The sequence below is a fragment of the Rhinoderma darwinii genome, unplaced genomic scaffold, assembly GCF_050947455.1.
Source record: "Rhinoderma darwinii isolate aRhiDar2 unplaced genomic scaffold, aRhiDar2.hap1 Scaffold_1740, whole genome shotgun sequence".
NCBI classification, from domain to species: domain Eukaryota; kingdom Metazoa; phylum Chordata; class Amphibia; order Anura; family Rhinodermatidae; genus Rhinoderma; species Rhinoderma darwinii.
In genome coordinates this window covers 5,310-31,432 of record NW_027462127.1, presented here as the reverse complement: position 1 = coordinate 31,432, position 26,123 = coordinate 5,310, and the positions used below count along the sequence as shown (strand labels likewise).

General features: G+C 42.7%; 1 protein-coding gene across 1 annotated transcript; it reads left to right on the top strand.

Moving 5' to 3' along the window:
* The first annotated feature begins 208 nt into the window (after nt 1-208).
* LOC142699990 (uncharacterized) lies at nt 209-26,123 on the top strand. The gene is made up of 6 exons (XM_075848085.1): nt 209-279; nt 744-911; nt 996-1,119; nt 7,128-7,225; nt 7,392-7,503; nt 23,423-26,123. The coding sequence occupies exons 1-6, from the start codon at nt 223-225 to the stop codon at nt 25,549-25,551; spliced, it is 2,688 nt and encodes an 895-aa protein (XP_075704200.1). The 5' UTR covers nt 209-222; the 3' UTR covers nt 25,552-26,123.

Sequence of the window (26,123 nt, the reverse complement as noted above, 5' to 3'; positions counted from 1 at the left end):
CATGTGGTGACGGCTCTGAGAAGATGTTTCTCTCAATGATGAATAAGTGAGGTTCTGTATGTCACACGTGATGATGTCCCCTGTATGATCTCCATGTTCTCCTTCCTTCATAAAGACGTCTGCAGTACTAGATCCTCCAGTTCCTCCAGTTTTCTCATCTTCTCCTCCACAACGTTCCTTCTCCTGAATGACCCACCAAGGATGGACAAGGACAGGAATGAGATGAGCAGAAGAATATTAGACTTCACCTTGGAGATCATCTACTTGTTGAGCGGAGAGGTAAACTTTACTACATTATAGAACAAGTCACACATAGGGAAGGGACAATACATAATAGGAAGAATCCCGTGTCCTGTATAACAGCGTCCAGACCTTCCAAGTGACGTCAAGAAGCTGAAGATCAGCCACCAATATGGTCAGTTATGTGTCATGTCACCAATGCAGCAATAGTAATGTTGTAGAGCAATGAGTGACCAGGAACCAGGAGGATCAGGATGACCTCTATATAGAAACATAGGAGATGACGGCAGGAGGAGAGCACATGGTCCATCTAGTCCCCCCAATATTATTTCCTTTTTAGTTTTGGCCTCGTTCTATTTTCTCAATGTCTTTTTGTAGATATGGTCTCCAGTATTACAGATGTGGGGTCACTAGAGCTCTATACAGTGGGGTCACAATCTCCCTCTTTCTACTGAGGGGGGAATACTGTGTTCAGTTCTCTAAGTGTCTCTCTCCATACACAGGAGTACACAATAGTGAAGAAGACATCGGGTGACTGCACGACTCCCATCATCCATGAGTCAGGAGGATGGAGCAGTAGTCCCATCACAGAGCCTCCCCCTCACTCCCGGATACATGAGAAGAAGATCTTAGAACTGATCTACAAGATGACTGAGCTGCTGACTGGAGAGGTGACACTGTTGGGAATGCTGGGAAATTCTACAGTAACAGCACTGGAGGTGTCTGGGTAATGACTGTATCATTGTGTGTGTCAGGTTCCTATAAGGTGTCAGGATATCACTGTCTATTTCTCCATGGAGGAGTGGGAGTATCTAGAAGGACACAAGGATCTGTACGAGGAGGTCATGATGGAGAACTACCGGCCCCGCACATCACAAGGTGAGAAGAGACATATATATGTTTTTCTCTTAATGAGACAATTGTCATCCACCTCATGGGGGGTTTTGTCTTCCTCTGGATCAACACGGTGGGATTATAGGTTGGACTTGTGTCTTTTTTCATCCTTATTAACTATCTAACTGTATAAGAGCTGGGGTAATGGTGGGGTTCACTGGCTAGTGTCACCCACCATTACTGCCTCCTTTATATCAGGGTCACTAGGGTTATGTCTAGCTCCCCTACCTTGCATCCCAATACACATAACAACTTAATATCACAAGCAGAAAAAATGGGACATAGATCACATCAAAACCACAAAAAAGGCCATACTTACTAGGTAGGTGGGTGGGTGAAAACCCGTTCCCAGCAGGACGCAGACAGATCAAAAAATGCTGCAGAAGGTGTGTGCATTAAATAGTGATAGGCACTCCCACTAGTCTTGAGGGGAGTGGCGAACTAAGTGCTCAAAGGTGTGCGATAAATGAGTGTCAGTGTTAGGGTGTGAAATGGATGGTAAAAAATAAATGTGTATGTATGAAAGTGTCAGAACTGTGTGATAATGTAATACAAATAAATGTGATGAATGGGGGTCAGTGCTGTGAATAGTACATGGGGTGTCAGTACTATGTGTAATACGTGGAGGGATAATGTGCTGGTCGTCAGGCATAGCATATCTTGCCGAATAACAGCCTATTTGTAACGCCGCTACTGTTAGCTAAAGCGGGCTGCTCTGCATGCCAAACCAAACGCCAGCACATCATGCCCTCCCAGCATATAAGACCTGGCTGCGTCCTGAAAAAAAGTAGTATACATAGTAAAAAATACATCCATGAAACATGGGGTATTAGTTGTTATTTTGGCCAAAATACGCAAAGCTCGCAACCCAACGTCAAGGGTCCCCAGTTCCTTGCGAGTCCCTAACTAGAGCTTTTCGTTCCTAATTTAAAAACACAAGCAGAAAAAATGGGACATAGATAACATCAAAACCACAAAAAAGGCCATACTTACTAGGTAGGTGGGTGGGTGAAAACCCGTTCCCAGCAGGACGCAGACAGGTAAAAAAATGATTCAAAAGAAGGTGCATTAAATAGTGATAGGCACTCCCACTAGTCTTGAGGGGAGTGGTGAACTAAGTGCTCAAAGGTGTGCGATAAATGAGTGTCAGTGTTAGTGTAGTGCTAGGGTGTGAATGTATGGTAAAAAATAAATGTGTATGTATGAAAGTGTCAGAACTGTGTGATAATGTAATAAAAATAAATAATAAATAAATGTGATGAATAGGGGTCAGTGCTGTGAATAGTACATGGGGTGTCAGTACTATGTGTAATACGTGGAGGGATAATGTGCTGGTCGTCAAGTCGTATTACACATAGTACTGACACCCCATGTACTATTCACAGCACTGACCCCTATTCATCACATTTATTTATTATTTATTTTTATTACATTATCACACAGTTCTGACACTTTCATACATACACATTTATTTTTTACCATACATTTCACACCCTAGCACTACACTAACACTGACACTCATTTATCGCACACCTTTGAGCACTTAGTTCGCCACTCCCCTCAAGACTAGTGGGAGGGGCTATCACTATTTAATGCACACTCCTTCTGCAGCATTTTTTGATCTGTCTGCGTCCTGCTGGGAACGGGTTTTCACCCACCCACCTACCTAGTAAGTATGGCCTTTTTTGTGGTTTTGATACAACTTAATATGTATTGAATACACTGACACTACACGGCCCAGTATAAACAAGATATCACAATCCTAATCTATACCACCACCTACTTACCTAAACATATATATATATATATATATATATATATATATATATATATACGTTGCGTTACAATACATACCCATAAGTTACTTGTAATTCTCACACGCTCACTATTTCTGTCTCACTCCCTCCTAAATAACTGTCCCTGTACACTAAGGGTTAACAAGAGAGGTGGAGGAAAAGGTTTACCAGGGGAGTCAGGTAAAGGGTTAACAATGGGAACGTGCAGGCAGGTGGGAAAGGCTTAACCAGGGATGTGTAACTAGGGAAATGTGCAGGCAGGTGGGAAAGGGTTCCCAGGGGATGTGTAGGTCAGCAAGGGTTAACTCAGGGGCGGCAAGGGTTAACTAGGGACTCAGGGGCAGCAAGGGTAAACTCAGGGGCAGACCGGGAGAGAGAGAGAGTTAAAGTGTAGCTGTTGCTTCACTATGATGCTTAGCGTTGGTGTAGCAGGGGAGCAGGAGCCGGAGACAGGCGGCAGGACAGGTGAGCTGATGTGGGAGGCAGGCAGGTCCCAGCTGCTCCTCGTCGGTGGAGTGGTGAGGTAGTCTGCCATTTTGAGCGTACCGACACAGGGCTAACATGGTGATAACATATCACCAGCCGACTCATGAGTGCCCGCGCGAAATCCCGCGAGATTGCGCAAAGTTTAAAATGGAGACCGGAGATCAAAGCAGTATCTCCTGTCTCCATCGCCTCCAAACAGAGCAGGACAATAAGTTATTGTCCTGCCTTGTAGTGAAGCCGTTGCTCATGACCAGGGCTGTGTCTCTATATTTTAGGGGACATTTCCCTTTACAGTAACTAAGAATGTATAGAGCAAAATTTCCCACTAATATAAAGTACAATGTGTTCTCACAAAAGTAAAATCTTATTTTGGATTTTCTGTGTGGAAATTCTGCAGCATTTTCACAAGAGTTATTGACATGATGTAGATTGAGAATCTGCACCGCACTTCTTTTCTGTGTATTTTCCGCAGTGTGTGGTTGAGATCTGTTGAAATCTCATCCAGATTTACTTATAAGAAAAAGAACAAAAAAAGATATGTACAATATATGTGCAGTGAATCTAGGTAGACTTACCTGGTGGAGTTTTTCAGGATTATCGGCACGACTCCACTTTAGAATGTGTCGGGCTTAATCAGCCCCCGATGTCGGCATAGTGTGCGGGCCTCCGGAGTTGAATCTGGGCGTGTAGCTCCAATGCTTGAGGTCCTCCCGTAGTCAGGTAATCAATGACAAGGTGTATAAAAGAAACTCCTTTCTGGGGCGCTCCTGTGCTGGTACAAATGATAAATTTGTAGTTGGCTTTCAAAGAATAGGAATTTATTCACACAAGCGTGTAAAAACAAATACTAATGCAACGCGCTTCAACCTCGTACAGAGGTCTTCGTCAGGCAGAAAACATCACTTAAAATGTCATCCTAAGGCCTTATTCACACAAACGTATAATACGTCCGTGCTACGCGAGTGGAAATCACGCGCGTCGCACAGACCTATGTTACTGAATGGGGCCGTTCGGACTGTCAGTGAATTTCACGCAGCGTATGTGCGCTGCGTGAAACGCACGACATGTCCTATATTTGCCCGTGTTTCGCGCTGCACGTGGGAATGGAATGCCGTTTTTCCCATTGAAATCAATGGGCAGACGTTTGGAGGCATTCAGCCCTCGCATTATTAGCCGTTTACAGCCTGAAAATAGGGCGTGTGAACATACACTAAGGGGTAAAAGTTCATTGTGGGAGTGTTTTACAATGTTTGTTTTGAGCTGTTTCATTTTATTTTAGATTTAGGTCTTAACCTATAATTGCACAAATGTATAACTGCCATTTATAGAGACATTTAACTGCATTATTTTATAAAATGTCCTGGTATAAAGATATATTATTACCATGCCTCTGTTAGAAGTTTTGTTGTGTTACTGGTTGCCCTTGGATCCGACCATAACCCATTCCTCTGGCTATGGTCGGGAAAAGACACATCCCGACCATGGTATGGCTTTGTGGTCGCTTTCAATGTTCTCATGAACGCGCTTTATTTAGTTTGCACTCAGGAACTTCCGATTATTCCCGATTGCTTGGTGTGACTACAATCATGTAGCTGCTACTGCTCATGCACAGCAGTAGCGCTGTCCAAATCCCCGCCTGCACACGGGAACTGGCAACTGTTCCTGAGTGCTTCTGCTAAACTTGCATTTCCGCAAGACTGTATGCACCCGGGAACCGGCGACTGTTAAATTCCTATTCTTTGAAAGCCGACTACAAATTTATCTGAGTACCAGCACAGGAGCGCCCCAGAAAGGAGTTTCTTTTATACACCTTGTTATTTCTGCTACTGTAATACGCTGCAGACTTTCCGCAATATAATCCATTGCAGAAAATCAGCAGCTAATCTGCACGTTGTGCACATACCCTTAAATTGACACGTCCGATTTTAGAAATGGTTCTCTCAAGTCAAAACTGGCTGCGGCAGTAATTATTTAAAGCCAGAAATGGTTCTGTCCTTAAAGAGAATGTGTCGCTAGAAATGTTTTATTTTTTTTTCAGTTAAACAATTAGTGTTTGAGTGATTACACATTGTTTTAATTTTTTCACAAGTCAGGAAATATTATTTAGATTCTAATTTATAACATTTCCATGTGCTGGACACTAGAGGGAGCAGTTCCAAAAATTGCAGCATGGTCACTGTGGTAAAGCAACCTCATTGATTTATGCTGCAAATTTGGGGTGCAAACACTCTCCTCTAGTGTCCTCACACAATCCCCCCTCCCTTTTTCTCGCTAGTGCCATGAGAAGGAGGGGTTTTAATCTTCAAACCTCCTACACTGTGTGCCGCCATTTTCTGAGCTACTGCACAGTGTAGGAGGATTAGATACAGGGCTCAGCAGACAGTAGAACACGAACATAATACACACATCACATACACGAACATAAATTACCTGCTTCTGCCGCCGCCACCTCCGCTCCTATTCGTTGCGCCTTCGCTTCCTTGAACATATGACCGGAAGCCGCGGCCGGAAGTCGTCATCTTATTGTTCGGCAGCGGCTTCCGGTCCACATGAAAATGGCGCCGGATTTCGCTCTGCGAACGAGCTTCGTTTTGGTCTGTGTGGGAGCGGCGCATTCACCGTTCCCATACAGACGGCGTACGCTTCAGAGAATGGAACGGCTCCCGTTCGCATTCTCTGTGGGGTTGTATGGGCCGTATTCCATCTCTGTATGTGTCGTTAATCGACACATACAGAGATAAAAAAAAAATGGCAGCCCCCATAGAGACGTAAAAGTAAAAACACAGTAAAAAGTAGAACATGAGAACACAAATAAAATTTGTTAATATCATATTAAAAGCAATCTAATAATAATAAAAAAATACTGACACCTTCCCTTTAAGGACTATGTACACCTTATTATAGGACCAAAAATTTTTTATTACAAATTTAGTTCAGGTGATTACAAACTTTTATTTATTTTGTTTTATAGTTTTTATGATACAGCCGTTATGTCTCCTCCATACACAGAAGCTGGATCATTCACTATAAGCCAAATCCATAAGTGAAGTGACCTGACGACTCGGCTGAGAGCGGGTCCTGTGTATCCATGTTCTTCATCTTAGATGTGATGGTAATTACTATGATTCTGTGTGTTAGAGACACAGGACCCGCTCTCAGTCGAGTCGTCAGTTCACTTCACTACCGGATTCGACTCATAGTGAATGATCCAGCTTTTGTGTATAGAGGAGACATAACCGCTGCATCGTAGGAACTGGAAAAAAAAACGTTTTTACTAAAAGTCACTTTAAAAAGACGTGTATAATCACCTAAAAGCAATATAAATATTGCTTATAAAGGTGTACACCGCCTTTAAGACGCTAGTATACAGGAGATGTCCTAATACTTTTTTGGGGGTTGGCAGGGAACTCTTAAAATAGAGGCGACCTGTTGTCCCGCTACTTTCAAGTGTATCTGCGTCCACAGAATGCCGATACAGTTGAATACTATGGCGGAGCAGGGAGCTGTTGGCACCCCGCTATTCACTCTGGTAGGCCACAGTCTACTTTAGGCCTGCGGCTTACAAGGTGCAGGAACATCCGCACAGGGAGAAAGGGCCTCAACATTGTAATTCCGGCTCTGATCAGTAAACCTAGAAGTGTAGAGAGAAGTGTCTGATATATAGACAGATATACAGTAGTCATGTATTCAGTCACTGTGTGTTTCCTACAGATGGATCCAGCAGGAGAAATCCACCAGAGAGATGTCCCAGTCCTCTGTATTCCCAGGACTGTCCAGAGGAAAATCACAATGTCCCAGAGAATCATCAGGTAGATGAAGCTGAGCCGTATACCAGATCTATATAGGGGGGTGTGGAGCTTTTTGGTCCTGCGGTCATAGATGTGGTCATAGATTTTGGTGGTTTCTTATGTTGATCTGTTAGATTCTTCGCAGTCTCTGCTGTATTGTACTGAATTGTTACATATGTGAAATCAGGGGGAAGATCTGACTAATATTAAAGTGGAGGATGAAGAAGAAGAGTGGGTGAGGGGCGATCAACCGTGTAAGAGTGAAGTGGAGGAGGAAATTCCAGGAGGTGTTACCACAGGTCAGTAATAATGAATTTAGAAAGTGAATTGGGAGGTTTCTTAAGGAGGACCTGTCAAGGTTTATACCTCTTATTCCTGGCGTCCTTCTGATTGCAGCGCTAAAAGATTATTTAAAAAAAGTGTTTAATACAGTTACATAAAGTTTTCAGCGATCGCTGTTCCTGGCCGTTAGTCCCAGGTGTCAGCAGTAATACACAGCTGATACCCGCAGCGTATGGAGTAGGCTCAGCACGTGGGCCCGCTCCATAATTCTGCCCCTGCACTATGATGTATGGGCACGTCATAATGCGTTAAAGAGAACCTTTTACCTGCCCAAAAAACTGCAGCTGAGTTAGATTGAAGGCGCTTTACAGATTCTGATGCTATTTAGTTTTTTTCCTGCAGCCCCCACCGTTCCTGAGATATTGGGACCATTAGTTCTAGTGTCCGATATGCAAATGAGGCCTCTTACTGTCAAGTGCGTAGTTACCCCTTATCATTTGACAGGTGTTACCCGCCCACTTGCCAGTCAAAGGCCTCATTTGCATATCGAGCACCAAAACTAACGGCACCGATATCTCCGCAACGGTTGGGGCTAGAAGAAAAAAATGTAAAGCTGCAGAATTTTTGAGGCGCATGCAATCTAACTGAGATGTCAGATGCAGTTTTTGGGCAGGTGAAGGTTCTCTTTAAGGGTTTAATTGTGTTTTCCTTTTATTTATTTTTTTAGTCTCCCTAGGCTGCCATGACAACCATTGGTGCTCCCCCTCTTTCTAACAGCTTAGATGCTGTGGTCGCTATTGACCACGGCATCTAAGGGGTTAAGCGAGCGGGATCGGAGTCCTCTCTGATCCCGTTTATTGCCATGAAGTGCAGAGTACAGGCACCACACATATAGATAGGTATATTTGGGGTGCTGCAAAAAATGCAAGTGTGGGTTGTAACATACAACTGACACATGCAGCTTTTGGAGTGGGCACAGCCTATAAAGCCACTCTATACTATCCCTTCTGACTTTCGTCATACATATACAGCAGATGTGGGGAAGAGGTTAACATTGCCTGTGAATTTTATGACCTCATTTGACATGACTATAAAGTTCCTCACTGGCACAAATAAAAATGTTAAACTAGCTGCCCCATTACAGTATAATACCCCCACAGCTGCACCATACAGTATAATGCCCCATAGCTGCCCCAATACAGTATAATATCCCTATAGCTGCCCGCATACAGTATAATGCCCCCATAGCTGCACCATACAGTATAATGTGCCTATAGCTGCCCCCATACAGTATAACGCCCCCTTAGTGGCATTCCCCAAATAGTGCCACAGTGCCCATGTAGATAGTGCCACACAAAGTGCCCATGTAGGTAGCGCCACAATGTCCCTGTACATAGTGCCAATGTAGATAATGCCAGACCCTCCTTGAAGATACGCCATCCTCCTTGAAGATAGCGCTACCCCTCCTGTAGACAGCGCCATTGGGGCTCCCTCTAGGAGTGGAATACCCAGCCAGAGCATCGACCAAGCTGTGGCCGGGGATTTCACGTCAGGGGCTCCCTGTAGGAGTGGATTTCCCAGCCATAGCGCCAGCAACAGTCTGGCCAGGGATTCCGGTCCTGCAGGGAGCCCCTGATGTCTCTACAGTGATGTCACGGTTTCCCTCTAGGAGCGGAATTCCCGGCCAGAGCGTCGGGGATTCCACTTCTTGTGGCAGTGAATTAGAGGAGTGTCGCGGCACCCTGGTTGGAAATCACTGCAGTAAACAGTAGAGAACATGCACATACTTTGTTTTTAATATGGGAATGCCAACAATACATATAAAGTTATTTTTATCAATGTGAAATGCTACCCCTAAAAAAACTAATCACACAAAAAACTAGACCTTTATATATCTACGTAGTCTTAGGGTGTATACAAACATTGTGGTTGAAACCGCACCAAAAAACATAAAATACTTTAAAAAAACCGCATCTGTTTTTACTGCGATTTTCTGCGGTTTTCTATGCGGTTGCAGTTTCACCTGTAAAAATCACAACCGTATCAAAAACCTTTTTCATGTCCACCTCGACCGCAACATCTGAAAACACCCTTTAAAAGTTAAATATAACATCAGAATATGACATATTCATCATACCATGTTTGTAGATACAACAACCAATGTCAAGAAGGAGTTAACAAATGTTTCACTGTATGAGCAGCAAGGTGTTGCCACATTTTGTCGTACAGTTATGGCAAGCTGATGGCGTGGGCTCAGAAGCTGACCCGCGCTATCAGCCGTGGGTGTCAGCTGTATATTACAGCCAACACCCTGCTGTAACGGCAGGGACCAGAGCTAGTTCCGATTCCTGCCAATAACTCCTTAGATGCTATGGTCAATAGCAGCCGCAGTATTTAATTGGTTTGCAGCCCATAGGCAGAGTTGCTATGGCAACTAACGGCCTACAATAACCTCCAGGTCTGCCCTATATGGAAGGCCATGCCAGAGACGGAGCCTAATAGGTTGCTGTCCGTGTAAAACTAACCATGTTAATGCATTTCACTACATAGGTACTGCAATGTATTAGAATAGCTTTTTAAAAAAACAGGTCTTCGAAATATTAGTTCAGTAAAGTGAAATCTGAAACATTCACTATTCACTTCAATGGGAGAAAAGGCTGCAATACCTGTGAATCACAGCTAAATGCATGTCGAAGATTCATAGTGAGCAAGAAGAAATGATGGGGAAGTGGTGCTTCCGCTGACCGGCAGGGGTCCCGATAGTCGGACCCCGACCCATCAATTTTGATTGGCTGGAATATCCCTTTAGGTATTACCTGCATACTATTACTGAACACAACACACTATTATAAGACCAATATTACGGATAATAATACAATATAAGGTCCAAATAATACTGCCACACCATAACCACATAGTGACTGAATAATACCCACATACTGTTACTGAATAAAAACTTTTATACAAAGATCAATATTACCGCCATGTAGTGACCATATAGTGGTAAATTCAAGTAATACACAGGAGTTCTGCATTAGATATAAGTGATTACAGCACATTTATATCCAGTGACTCACAGGTGATGTTTTCTCTGATTAGTCGTTCACTTTACTTTTTTTCCTCCTTCTGGCCCAGACCACTGTATAGTGCCACACAGCACCCCCTCCCTTGTATATAGTGCCACACAGCCCCCTTCCCTTGTATATAGTGCCACACAGTCGTCGTTCCCCCCCCCCAAAAAAAAAATTGGACTGTGTTTCCACGACTGACAGAGCTCTGCACAGCCTCCAGGCGTGACGCTTGCGCAGGCCAGCATGATGCAGTGACATCATCACGCCGGACTGCGCAGGGAGTCTTCGCAGCGCGTTATAGGCTACAGGCCTTACGTGGCCTGCAGCCTTTAGTATTCAATTGTATCTGTGTCCTGAGGACACAAGTATAATTGAGTGTGGCTGTCGCTAGCACCGGGACACCCTCCGGTCTTAGTGACTCCACCTGGCATGAGTGGGCCTTGCCGCCCAGCCCATAAATGTTATGTGCAGGGTGGCGCGGGCCCCCACATGCCTCGGGCACCGTAGTAGCCGCTGTGGCTGCTATAGTGGCCAGGGGGCCCTTGGCAATTGCCCAGTTTGCCGGCCCTGCCTACAATGGGCACATGCATCAGAACTGGAGCATGGAGCAATAGCAGTTGACCTGGTCTGATGACTCACATCAGGCCGGGTGCGTGTGCATCACTTACCTAAAAAAGAGAAAGCACCAGGATGTATTTCACCGAAAATGATTCCTAAAATATATATTTGACTCGTCCAGCAAACAACAAGGCGTCAAATAACTATGTACGATATCCAGAGTGATCGGAAGAAAGCAGGAATAGAATAGGCGCTGTCACTGTTGTGTGAATAAGTATAAAAAGATTCATTAGGAACGCACAATGCATTTCAAGGTCGATCTGAGCTCTTCCTCAGGTATTGTACCTGAGGCTAGATGCCTGCAGGGTGGAGCATCGGTCGCAGACTTGAATTCACAAACGAATTTTATCCTGACGTTGTGCCTTTTTCACAACTGATTCTGGGGAGCATTACTGTGTAGCCTTAAAAATAAAAAGTTATGGCTGATGTAATATGAGGAGGCAAAAACAAAAAAAATGGTCTTGGTCCTTATGGCAAAAAATGGCTCGGTGCTTAAGGGGCTAATAAGCAGGTAACGCCTTGGCATTTTTTGGTCTAGCAGGGCACTCTTAAAATAGATGTGTCCTCCCGTTTTCAAGTGTGTACGTTGAATATTATAGCGGCGTATAAAGCCGTCTTTCCCCTGCGCCGCAATTGGATCTCGTTTGCCCATTGGCCATATTAGGCCTACGCACTACCAAGTGCTAGGACCCAAGCACGGTTGGTGAGGACCCAAATGCTATAATTTACGCTCCAAAAATAAACATGTAATTTCAGGTGTTGAGAGAAGTGTCTGATATATGGACAGATATACAGTAGTTATGTATTCAGTCACTGTGTTTACTACAGATGGATCCAGTAGGAGAAATCCACCAGAGAGATGTCCCAGTCCTCTGTATTCCCAGGACTCTCCAGAGGAAAATCAAAATGTCCCGGAGAATCTTCTGGTAGATGAAGCTGAGCCCTATACCAGATCTATATAGGGGGAGGGGGGTGGATCTTTTTGGTCCTGTAGCCATAGATGTGGTCATAGATTTTGGTGGTTTCTTATGTTGATCTGTTCGATTCTGCGCACTCTGCTTTATTGTACTGAATTGTTACATATGTGAAATTGGGGAAGATCTGACTAATATTAAAGAGGAGGATGAAGCAGAAGAAGAGCGGGTGAGGGATGATCAACGGTGTAAGAGTGAAGTGGAGGAGGAAATTCCAGGAGGTGTTACCACAGGTAAGTAATGTAAAAATATTTAGCTGAAGGTGGGATGTTGGATAGAATAATGGCAGGGTTTGGCACTACAGGAAATAAAGCCTCCACTATCTGATTAATTTGTCTCATCTTCCACCATTCTCCATTTCCCCATGGTGCGCTTCTTTACAGGAAGTATAGGGGTGTTACAGGGACTGCTAGTTTGGTAAATAACACCTCTCTTCTCCAGATTTATAACTGGGGCTATGCCGTCCTCTTCTTCTTTGTATAGAGGATATTGTTTAATCTAAGGAAGGATGGTGCCTAGTTTTAATTTTGTCTGTACAGGTCCCATAAAGTTTATAAGGCCTACATCTTCACTATTGTAATGGCCGCAGTGGCGGACCGCCGGCATTACGTACCCTCCAATGGCCGCGACCACGGACCCGCGAGCTCGTGCCGGTTTCTCCCTCCTCTGAGACGCTGGCACACTATACTGCCTCGGCTTCTGCCAGGAAAATCAACCCCATCCAATCCCAACGCACCCTGGACTATAAAAAGGACTCTGCCCTCTTCCGTCTTGCCTGAGCATTGTTGTGTCTTCCCATGTTCGTTTAGCAAATGGTGCCTTCGTTGTATTCTGTATTCCCGTATCCAGTAATTGTGTTTTGTTCCAGTGCAAAAGTCTAGTGTCGGAGTCGTGTTTACCATCTGTACCTTGTCTGCCGGCCCATGGGCCTGGACGACTACACTTCTGTGCCAAGTGTCATCTGTGCCAAGTCTACCAAATCTCCTGTCCAGGAACTCTTGTCTTAAGACTTTCACTGACTTTTTGTTTGACCAGCTGCTACTTTGCCACGGTGGAGCGGCCTAGTGAGTCTACATACCTCACGATCTCGCTGGTCAGCCCAAGTCTGCGGTCCAATTGTTGCAAGTAGACATGTGTGAACTCTGAGCACGACAAGATTAGCTTCTACTCGCTGTTAACAACATAGGTGCCCGTTTGGATTCTCCACCCGTGCCTGCTCCTCCTACTTCACCTTCTGTCAATCCACCTGCTTGTTCTGGGTCTGGAATTTTGCTGCCTCTCCCTCCTTGCTACGTCGGGGATGCTAAGACCTGTAGAGGCTGCATTAATCAGTGTAAGATCCACTTCAAATTACAGGCTCATCTCTTCCTCTCTGATGAGGCCAAGATTGCTTTTATGATTTCTCTTCTCTCTGACAAGGCCCTGGCATGGGCGGAACCCATTTTGGAACGAGAGGGCCTGGAATCCTCTAATTTACCATTCTTTCTAGAGACATTCCACACTGTGTTTTGAGGAACCGGGTCGAACATTATCTACAGCGGCCTCAAACAAGGGGAATCTAATTTAGGGGAGTCTTCTATTCTCTTCCGTACGTTGGCAGCGGAGCTAGCCTGGAGTAATGAGGCACTAGTGGCAACCTTCTGGCAGGGTCTAGCCGCACGTATAAAGGCTGAACTAGCAGCCCGTGATCTTCCCTCCACTTTGGATGCCCTGATACTTCTCGCAACCCGGATCGACATGATGATCCAAGAGCACATTTTGGAAGTACGCCGGGAGAAGAGATCTTATCTATTGGCACCAAAGTTTCAAATACCTCTTCTGCCTATTTCTTTTGTACCCTCGGAGGAGCCCTTGCAGGTAGACAGACTCAGGCTGACCGACCAAGAATGGCAACGCAGATGATCAACTGGGTTGTGCCTATACTGTAGTCACAAGGGCCATTTCGTGCGTCAATTCCCTCAGAAGCCGGGAAACTCCAGCGCATAGGGTTGATTGAAGAGACAACTGTAAGTGAATCTAACTGTACAACTAAATTCTCTCCCAGACTTTCTATTCCTGTGTCTATTGTCACAGGAGAAGGATCACACTCTGTGCCTGCCTACTTGGATTCTGGAGCGGCTGAAAATTGTATCCAGCAGGACTTGGTAGACCGTCTCCACTTGGCTACTGTTCCTCTGTAGAAGCCTCTAGCAGTCGCTTCCGTGGATGTACAACCTCCGTCGGATCCTATCCTGTCTATCAGCAAACCTCTGAGACTACAGATAGGAGTCCTCCATTATGAGTCAATAACTTTCTATGTCCTAACCAAAGCTATTAACCCCCCCCCCCTTTCCTTACTGGGATTGCCATGGCTTCGCCAGCATGCTCCAGTGCCCTATTTTAATTCCGGAGAGGTCCTTCAGTGGTTACCCCAGATGCCTTCACTGCTGTCTGCCTCAGGTTTGACCTGTCATCATTCCTCTGTCTCAATATCTCTCTGGACTACCTCCACAATCGCTGGTTACACAGATATTTTTAGCAAAAAAGAGGCAGAGATCCTTCCTCATTGTCCTTATGACTGTCCTATCGAGCTGCTTCCTGAAGCCTCTCCCCCCTCGTGGACGGGTTTAACCTCTCCTTGCCGGAAACCCAGGACATGTCGGAGTATGTCAGGGAGAACCTAGAGATAGGGTTCATCGGGAAGTCTACTTCGCCAGCCGGAGCTTGACTCTTCTTTGTGGAGAAAAGGATGGATCACTTCGACCATGCATTGACTACTGTGGGTTAAACCAAATTACAATCAAAAGCAAGTACCCCTTGCCGCTTATCTCTGAGCTCTTTAACAGGATTCGTGGAGCTAAGTTGTTCACTAAGCTGGATCTACGTGGGGCCTATAACCTGATCCGTATCCCAAGGTTGACTATTTGAAAACCGCATTTAAAACCCGATACTCTCACTACGAGTTTCTCGTAATGCCCTTTGGCCTTTGTAATGCTCCAATTGTGTTCCAAGAACTTGTAAATGACATCTTTCATGATCTTCTGTATGTCTGTGTGGTGGTATATCTGGAAGACATCTTGTTGCGATTTAAGGTGGAATAACCTAAACGCGAAACTCGAAGTGTGTTTTTGAATAAAAATCCTTGCCCTTCCTGGGGTATATTATTTCTGATCGTGGCCTTCACCATTTCTGGATCCATTTGCAGTCCGTCTTGGAATGGCCATATCCTCAAGGTTTCCGAACTATACAAAAATTCCTCGGATTCTCTAAATTCTATCGTCCGTCCATCCCAAATTTCTCGTCTTTTACTGCCCTCATCTCTGACCTTATCAAGAAGGGAGTGAACGCCAAGGACTGGACCCCAGAGGCAGTCGGCATTCTTCAACTGCAAGAGTGCCTTCACTGCCTCTGTTCATCATCATCATTCAGTTTTTCTTGGAGGTTGATGCCTCATTCATTGGTGCTTGAGCACTCCTGTTTCAAAAGAATACCACGGGTAAGGCAGTATCATGCAGATTTTTCTCCCCGAGTGCAACTACTCCATCGGGGACAGAGAATTGCTCACTGTCAAGTTGGCCTTGGAAGAGTGGAGACACCTGCTGGAGGGGGCTACTCATCCCATCATCATCTACACAGATCACAAGAATCTTACATATTTCCAGTTCGCACAGTGACTAAATCCTCGTCAAGCCAGATGGTCGCTGTTCTTTGCTAGATTTAAATTCCTTCTTCACTTCCGCCCTGCGGACAAAAACATTTAGGCCGATGCCCTGTCCCGCTCATTAGAGACTGATGACTCTGAAGAAAGTCCTCAACACATCATTGATCCCTATAGGATTATTACCGTGAACCCTCTACATCACGGACATTCCTCCGGGAAAAATGTTTGTCCATTCTGCTGACCGGAAAAGATTTCCCTGCTGGGGGCATAATTCCAAAATGGCTGGGCATTCTGGTGTAAGACTCGGGACTTTATTGCTCATCACTAGTGGCCCCAGCTACCCAAAGATGTCGTGAACTATGCTTCTTCCTGTACGAACTGTGCCCAAAACAAGGCTACCCATTCTAAGCCTGCAGGCCTGCTCCTACCTCTGCCAGTTCCTGATTACCCCCTGGCAACATATCATTATGGACTTTGTTACTGACATTCATCCTTCTGCTAGATGTACAACTGTCTGGATGGTGGTGGATCCCTTCTCCAAGAAGGCACATTTTGTCCCTTTAACTGGTTGGTCTTCAATCTACTCCTCACCTGGCAAGTTTTTTTTATCCAACATATCTTTCGTCTGCACGGCCTCCCCCCTCCATATTGTGTCGGATTGGGGTGTACGGTTCACATCTAGGTTCTGGAGAGCCCTGCATGGACTTTTGGATGTGAAATTAGACTTTTCTTCTGCTTATCACCCACAGTCCAACGGCCAAATTGAGGGGATCAACCAGGTACTTGAAAACTACCTTTTTGTCTTTTTATTTCAGCTCAACAAGACAATTGGGTACAGCTTCTGCCATGGGCCGAATTCTCTAACAACAATCATACTAGTGAGCGTGCTGCTTCTTCTCCGTTCTTCATTGTGTACAGTCAACATCCACGTGTTCCTCTTCCTGTGCCAGCTACATCTCAAGTGCCTGCAGCCAATTTTTCATTCAGAAGTTTCCTTCACATCTGGCTACAAACTAAGTCTGCGATCCCTCAAGCAGTTGATCGCACGAAGAGATATGCAGATAGGAAAAGGAAAATGTTTAATATTTATAAAATAAAGTCCTGAGATTTCTTCATGAAGTTCTGGATCATACCTATTTTTTTGCTACTTTAAGAGCTGTAGGGTAGATAGGACACAGATGTAGTTCAGTATCCAGGTTCATCATTATACATTGGCCTGCTCCTGATCTAACCTCACATTCGAGACTATTATCAGTACAAGATATTGTCATATTCAGGTTTTTTCAGCAAATCTCTTCCTAAAGATTGATAGGGGTATGTGGGGCCAACATTATTGGTTGGGTCACAGTAGTGGAACCCAATGTAACCCGTACAGGTTAGGTGAAAGGTGTAGTTAATAATTCCCCAGAGAAGACTTGAGTTTCAATAGTTTGGGCTGACAAAGACCATTGGGGCATCTTTGCCTATACAGATAAATGTTGCTCCCGTATCAATAAGATATCTAACTGGTTTACCTTCCACTAGTAACGTACCCATGGGTTCCTGTCTGGATGAACTAGTGGAAGTTACTACTGAAAACTCATATCGTCTCTGGGCATCCGTAAAAATGTTGTTAATAACCTCTCCTCATTAGATTCTGGCTACAAGTCTGCTGAGGGGGAGCCCGGAAAGTTTTTGGACCGTATCTAGCAAAGTGGCCCATTCTGCCGCAGTTCCAATACTGTGCTCTAGGTGGACCTGTCATCCCCCCCCCCCCCCATGGGACCTCTAAGCCATCCCCTTGTAGGCAATTAACCTCTTTTGATTCCTTCAATATTGTGGTTCCATAAGGTGGGGTATATGTGGTGTATTTGTTGTAAGATTATTATTGGTGAAGTTATTGTTAGTTTGTGGGGATGTCACAACAGCAGCTTCCACAATAGGCAGCTGTGTCATCTGTTTTTGCTTGTTTTTCTGTCCTCCACTTCCTCGAACTGTCTCCAGAAAAGTACTATATGGGCCTACATTTCTGTCCATGGTTTGCTTTCCAATGCAGCTATTTGATTTAACGTTTGCTGCAATTATACAGGCAAACCCTTTAGTAGTAATTTGGTAAAATAAAACATGCCCACTTCCTGTCTCATCCCATTCCTGTCCTACCTCCTCTCTCCATTTTTTTTTTTCTGTATTTTCTCAATGTATACTATAGGTTCTTCCTCATTACCCATAGAACTAGCTGTACTCTTCCCCAAATCTCTCCTATCTGGATACATCTGTCTCAGTGCTGTCCAAATTATGTTTCGATAGGGATTTAACAAAGCCCTATCGTATGCATCTTCTCTAGTTGTTACCCGATCATGTCCAAATGATGATTAAATATCTGATTAGTCTTTTCCCCTGTGATATCAGATAGCACAGCTTTAACGTCCCCAAGTGCTAGTGTTTGACCTGAGGTTTTCTGTTCAAAATCCTAGATCCATTTACTAGCCCCTGCTGAAAAGGAAGGTAAGCTTCGCTTCAGATTTTCTTTATTTGTATTTTGCCAGGGCCTATATTTAGTCCCCTTTCTCCCTGCTCTCAACACAGGGTAGAAACCAGCAATCAATTTTATTTTGATATTTTTCCCATATTCTCATTCATTCCTTTATATACTGATAATCCCATCCTGGGTCACCCCACAGTCCAAAAATGCAATCTTTTTCTGCCTGTATGTTCGTATGTTCATAAGACCCTTTCCTAGGCCAGGTATGTGGGAATTGTGTTAATTTTCCAGTCCACCCAGCAAGATTATCACAGAAAGGTTTGCAATAATAATACCCCTCTTTCTCTGCAATTATCTGTCTGGGAGTCTGATTACCTGCAGCTACTATAGCCACTAACTGGTTAACTCCCCCCCCCTGCCTCCTTTTACTGCTCAAGCTCCCTTTCACCCCCCTGCCTTGATGTAGTAGGTTCAGGGAGGTCAAAAGGAGAAAGATATGGGAAGGAGATAAAACGTTTCAATAATTTTGAAATCCGTTTAACTGTAGACCCTTTTGGACACCCTGTTTAATTACAGGGTGGGCCATTTATATGGATACACCTAAATAAAATGGGAATGGTTAGTGATATTAACTTCCTGTTTGTGGCACATTAGTATATGGGAGGGGGAAAACTTTTCAAGCTGGGTGTTAACCATGGCGGCCATTTTGAAGTCGGACATTTTGTATCCAACTTTAGTTTTTTCAATGGGAAGAGGGTCATGTGACACATCAAACTTATCGAGAATTTCACAAGAAAAACAATGCTGTGCTTGGTTTTAACATTACTTTAGTCTTTCATGAGTTATTTACAAGTTTTTGACCACTTATAAAATGTGTTCAAAGTGCTGCCCATTGTGTTGGATTGTCAATGCAACCCTCTTCTCCCACTCTTCACACACTGATAGCAACACCGCAGAAGAAATGCTAGCACAGGCTTCCAGTATCCGTAGTTTCAGTTGCTGCACATCTCGTATCTTCACAGCATAGATGATTGCCTTCAGATGACCCCAAAGATAAAAGTCTAAGGGGGTCAGATCGGGAGGCATTTGTCTGCGGTATTGCTTTCAGTGTGTGACGAGTGGGAGAAGAGGGTTGCATTGACAATTCAACACAATGGGCAGCACTTTAAACACATTTTATAAATGGTCAGAAACTTGTAAATAACTCATGAAAGAATAAAGTAACGTTAAAACCAAGCACACCATTGTTTTTCTTGTGAAATTCTCGATAAGTTTGATGTGTTACATGACCCTCTTCCCATTGAAAAAACTAAAGTTGGATACAAAATGGCCGACTTCAAAATGGCCGCCATGTTCAACACCCAGCTTGAAAAGTTTCCCCCCTCCCATATACTAATGTGCCACAAACAGGAAGTTAATATCACCAACCATTCCCATTTTATTTAGGTGTATCCATATAAATGGCCCACCCTGTATAATATAGGTTTGTGAAAGAAAGTGAATGAGTAACTAACCCATGTCGCTCCAAAGGTCCAGTGGCTCCAAGGTAAGGGGAAACCCCGACGCGCTTTTCGCGTGGATGGCTTTATCAAGGGGCAGTTTTTTTTGGACACATAGTTGCATGCATAGCTCGAGATTCTCTAGTGGTCTTCTTATGATCCATATATGGTTCACATTAGTCTCCGTAAAACAAACCCCTGTGCCCTTTCCGAATTCAAACTAATCATTCTTATTGGAGTAGTCTACCCCCTATCTTGGAATGTGGCTGATTGCCTATGTAACCTGAGAATGTAATACTTCACATAACAGGCGGCTAAAATCTAATTTTCCCCTTCACCGCCGTAGACTAAATAGCTCTTTTGGAACATATCTTCTTTAACATTAACTTTTCAAACAACTTATGCTAATTTAATAGTATACCTGATATATATCAACTTTGTAATTTACTTAAAGTTAAAATTTAGCTGTTTTATCCATGCAAATTGTGTTCGTGACACTAGGTGAGAGACACACAGACACTTTTGCTTGTATAAGTCATAGGAGAGGATAGGGGGAGCAGGAGCACAAAGACACAGATGCTGTTGCCTATAGAAGTCCTTGAAGAGTAGAGTGGGAGTAGAGAGAGGAGACATAACTATTACCAGCAACCTATATGTCACCCCAGTGCAGGATTTTCCACTGCACTTCTTACTGCTGTATGATATGCTCCATGCTGCTGCAGCTTCTAAAGATGTGCTACACAGAGATAGTAGACCAAGCTGGTTCTCTGCTCTGTGTGTGCAATGTGTAGAAGAGATATTTGCAGTTAGGCTCCACCCAATATCTCATGGAAAACCTGAGAATTGGAGAGAGAGCCTGCAGAGGGAAAACTACTAATAGAATGCCCTATACAAATCATATAATGGCCAGAAATAGTTGTATTCTTCCTGTACACACATATGACAGATTATTCAGAGAAGTCATCTAAAAATTTGGTACGCTTTAAGGGTCTTTAAGAAGTTTTAAAAGTGAGTTTAAAGAGGCTCTGTTTCCACATTATAAGTGCCCTCTCTCCTATATAAGGAGATCGTCGCTATAATGTAGCTGACGGTGATGCTTTTTATTTAGAAATGCGATCTATTTTAAACCACTTTATTAGCGATTTTTAGCTTTATGCTAATGAGTTTCTTAATGCCCAAGTGGGCGTGTTTTTACTTTCGACCAAGTGGGCGTTGTACAGAGGAGTGTATGACGCTGACCAATCAGCGTCATGCACTCCTCTACATTCATTTACACAGCAGCATCGCGTTTTTACTAGAACACGATGTGCAGCCACATACACAGACATTAATGTTAATCAAGTGTCCTGATCATGAATATACATGACCTCCAGCCTGAGCGTTCTGTGTATTCAGAATCCTGACACTTCTGAATCTTTTCTGTGAGATTTCCAGCAAGGGAAACAAAATCTCGTTTACATCGTAATCTCACGAGATTACTCGTCTCTTGCTGGAATCTCACAGAAAAGATTCAGAAGTGTCTGGATTCTGAATACACATGACGTCCAGGCTGGAGGTCATGTATATTCATTATCAGGACACTTGATTAACGTTAATGTCTGTGTATGTGGCTGCACATCGTGTTCTAGTAAGAACGCGATGCTGCTGTGTAAATGAATAGAGAGGAGTGTATGACGCTGACTGGTCACTGATTGGTCAGCGTCATACGCTCCTCTGTACAACGCCCACTTGGTCGAAAGTGAAACACACCCACTTGGGCATTAAGAAGCTCATTAGCATAAATCTAAAAATCGCTTATAAAGTGGTTTAAAATAGATAGTTTTCTAAATAAAAAGCATCACTGTCACCTACATTATAGCGCCCATCTCCTTATATAGGACATAGGGCACTTATAATGTGGTGACAGAGCCTCTTTAAAGATGTTGGTTTTTTTTTATATTGTATTAAAAAAAACAGATCCATGATTATTAGGAAGCACCTATTTTAACCAGTTACTAACTGCCCATAGACTATAAACATCCTGTTGGCCCTCACCTATCTCTGTAGGGACGTTTTCAAATGTGCAGCAGAGTTTTCCCCTATACGCCTCTCCCACTCCCTCAGAGTTAAATATATCACTTTTTTTTTTACACAAGATCGAAGCCCTTTATGTCCTGAGAAAAACATGACCAAATAAATATAGGTTGGCAAAGGAATAGAACAACAACTTGCTATTAAATTGGCACATGGCTAAAACTTGAATGAGGCCACTTCATTAGGTCCACCTTATTAGTACTTGAAAGGACCCTCTTTCCCCTTAGAACAGCCTTAATTCTTAGTGGAATGATATAACCATGTGCTGGAAACTTTTATTAGAGATTCTGATAACCTCACTCTGTCTATTCCACTACATCCTAAAGATATTCTATAAAAAAAGATCCGGTGACTATGCAGCCATTAGAATATACAGATCCCATTGTCATGTCTGTGAATTCAACCTGAGATGTGTACTTGGTCTTATGACACATTATCTTTTTAAATGAGAAAAAACAATGTGGGGTCCACCCATTTTTCATAACCAGCCAGCTACAATATAGCAGCAGCAGGCTAGCACTACTAGGATGGGAAGACTCACTGTTTTAGGGCTTTCCCAGCCTTATCACACCAGCCTGCGGCCGCCCCAGTACCCGACCATCACCAAAGATCAGATACTGGATCATACCCAGCTCTTCCCGCCACCCGTGATGGTGGTGGGTGCGGTGTAATAATGGGGGTTATTGCTGGCCTTTTCACTGGCTAACATTAAACCCCACCTTGGTTATGGATGCTGCCAATCAGCCAGCAGCCATTACTAAGGCGGTAGTAATAGTTTTAAACAAATACAAGGACATAGAAAAAATATTTTTTGAAATAAAAAAACACAATCGTCGTTAATAATTTTATTGAAAATAAAAAAACGCCGTCATTAAAGTAGTCCTAGAATCCAAAGTAGTCCAACCACCGAACCTGTAACAAAACACACACACACACCCAAAAAAAATTAGTAACACATAAGTAAAGCAATTATTATCTTACCTTTCCCATGTCCAGCGCTGGAGACGCAATGTCAGTGAGCTGGGCCCTATAGCAAAGCCTATCATATGTGATAAAGTCTGCTGATACAATGCATCCAATTCTATCCAGTGGTGTAGCTATAGAGGCCTTTGCTATCTCCGATATGTATGCAAAAATATATATCTTTTTTTGGGTGGGAGGGGTAAACATATGTCTCTGGGCTTATGCCTCTGATCTTTTAAGACCCTAGCAACTCCCTGATTGAAGGGCTAAATGTGTTGGTATTGCCAGAGAAGGTCCTTTTTCTCGCCCCAAAAAAAATTTTGAGCAAGTTAAGCTTTGTTATAAAAGTGGAGGACTGGGTATAGACCAGTATCCTGGACTTTGTCATCAATATATTTTATCAACATATGTCTCGGGGCTTATGTTATACAGATCATAAGGCCGAAATAACACTCGTTTTTGACCTGAAGCCAGGAGTGGACTCAAAATGCATGGCTTAAACTTCTTGCAACTTAATCCACTTATAACTTTGGCTCAAAACACTGCATCTGTGTGTCCTGCCTAATATGAATGTTATAAAATTGTCAACTTTTCTGTTTTGAAACAAAATCCCAAAATTTGTTTTTAATCCTAACAGAAAATCCCAGTAAGAACTGGGATAAAGTAGAAGATGAAGATATCATGCAGCAGTCTTCAGAAGAAAACGTCATCACCCTTAATGTACAGCCTGGGCTTCGGAGTACAGATCTATCATTCAATTCCCACAATCATGAGAAACCTTCTACTGACAAATCACAGATTGTTACCACCGGTACAGCTGAGAAAGTTGGTAAAAGGTTTCAATGTGGTGAACAGTTCACAAAAATGTTAGGTCTTTTTACAAACCGAAGAGTTCACACAGGGGAGAAGTCGTATTCATGTTCAGAATGTGGAAAATGTTTTTCGAAAAACTCACGTCTTGTTATACATGAGAGAATTCATACAGGAGAGAAACCATATTCATGTTCAGAATGTGGGAAATGTTTTACAGATAAATCAAGTCTTGTTAAACATGAGATAATTCACACAGGAGAGAAGCCATATTCATGTTCAGAATGTGGGAATTGTTTTAAAGTTAAATCAAGTCTTGTAATTCATCAGAGAATTCACACAGGAGAGAAGCCATATTCATGTTCAGAATGTGGGAAATGTTTTACAGATAAATCAACTCTTGTTAGACATGAGATAATTCACACAGGAGAGAAGCCATATTTATGTTCAGAATGTGGAAAATGTTTTTCGAAAAACTCACATCTTGTTAGACATGAGAGAATTCACACAGGAGAGAAACCATATTCATGTTCAGAATGTGGGAATTGTTTTAAAGTTAAATCAAGTCTTGTTATACATGAGAGAATTCATACAGGAGAGAAACCGTATTCATGTTCAGAATGTGGGAAATGTTTTTCAGATAAATCAACTCTTGTTAGACATGAGATAATTCACACAGGAGAGAAACCGTATTCATGTTCAGAATGTGGGAAATGTTTTACAGATAAATCAAGTCTTGTTAGACATAAGATAATTCACTCAGGAGAGAAACCGTACTCATGTTCAGAATGTGGGAAATGTTTCATCACTAAACATAAACTTAGTGTTCATCAGAGAAGTCACACAGGGGAGAAGCCATATTCATGTTCAGAATGTGGGAAATGGTTTACAGAAAAATCAAGTCTTGTTAAACATGAGCTAATTCACACAGGAGAGAAGCCATATTTTTGTTCAGAATGTGGAAAATGTTTTTCGAAAAACTCACATCTTGTTAGACATAAGAGAATTCACACAGGAGAGAAGCCATATTCATGTTCAGAATGTGGGAATTGTTTTAAAGTTAAATCAAGTCTTGTTATACATGAGAGAATTCATACAGGAGAGAAGCCATATTCATGTTCAGAATGTGGGAAATGTTTTTCAGATAAATCAACTCTTGTTAGACATGAGATAATTCACACAGGAGAGAAACCGTATTCATGTTCAGAATGTGGGAAATGTTTTACAGATAAATCAAGTCTTGTTAGACATAAGATAATTCACTCAGGAGAGAAACCGTACTCATGTTCAGAATGTGGGAAATGTTTCATCACTAAACATAAACTTAGTGTTCATCAGAGAAGTCACACAGGGGAGAAGCCATATTCATGTTCAGAATGTGGGAAATGGTTTACAGAAAAATCAAGTCTTGTTAAACATGAGCTAATTCACACAGGAGAGAAGCCATATTTTTGTTCAGAATGTGGAAAATGTTTTTCGAAAAACTCGCATCTTGTTAGACATGAGAGAATTCACACAGGAGAGAAACCATATTCATGTTCAGAATGTGGGAATTGTTTTAAAGTTAAATCAAGTCTTGTTATACATGAGAGAATTCACACAGGACAGAAGCCATATGCATGTTCAGAATGTGGGAAATGTTTTTCAGATAAATCAACTCTTGTTAGACATGAGATAATTCACACAGGAGAGAAACCATATTCATGTTCAGAATGTGGGAAATGTTTTACAGATAAATCAAGTCTTGTTAAACATGTGAGAAGTCACACAGGAGAGAAGCCATATTCATGTTCAGAATGTGGGAAATGTTTTTCAGATAAATCAAGTCTTGTTAGACATAAGATAATTCACTCAGGAGAGAAACCGTACTCATGTTCAGAATGTGGGAAATGTTTCATCACTAAACATAAACTTAGTGTTCATCAGAGAAGTCACATAGGAGAGAAGCCATATTAATGTTCTACTACTAAAGGCAAACTTAGGGCTTATCAGAAAATCCACACAGGAGAGAAGCTATTTTGATGTTCTATATGTGGAAGATGTTTTACAAAGAAATCAAATTTTGGAACTCCTCAGAGAACTCACATAGAGAAGAAGCCATATTCTCATTTAGAATGTGGGAATTGCTATAAGAGCAAAAAAATATATATATTTTAAACATATCAGGTTATTCACAGACATTAAATGGCTAATAAGAGTGTTTGTTAATTTTTCGGGTAAAATTGGCCTGGATCTGCAAAAACAAAAAAAACAAATCATATTTACCTGAGGAAAAGTATTGTGGATATAAGGAAGAAACGAATAGCCTTGTTTACTTACCATGCATAGAAGCTGAATTGTAACCATGAACCTTGCTTCTTTTTACTGTATTCATAAATTCACCCACACTGCAGGAGAAACCAGATGGACAGTAAGGACAATGTAAACTTTTGTTTTTAACATATATGGACATATTTATATTTGACTTTAATTAAAACAGAATAAACAGATGAAAATTATGTATTTGAACAAAAAAAACTAACAAATTA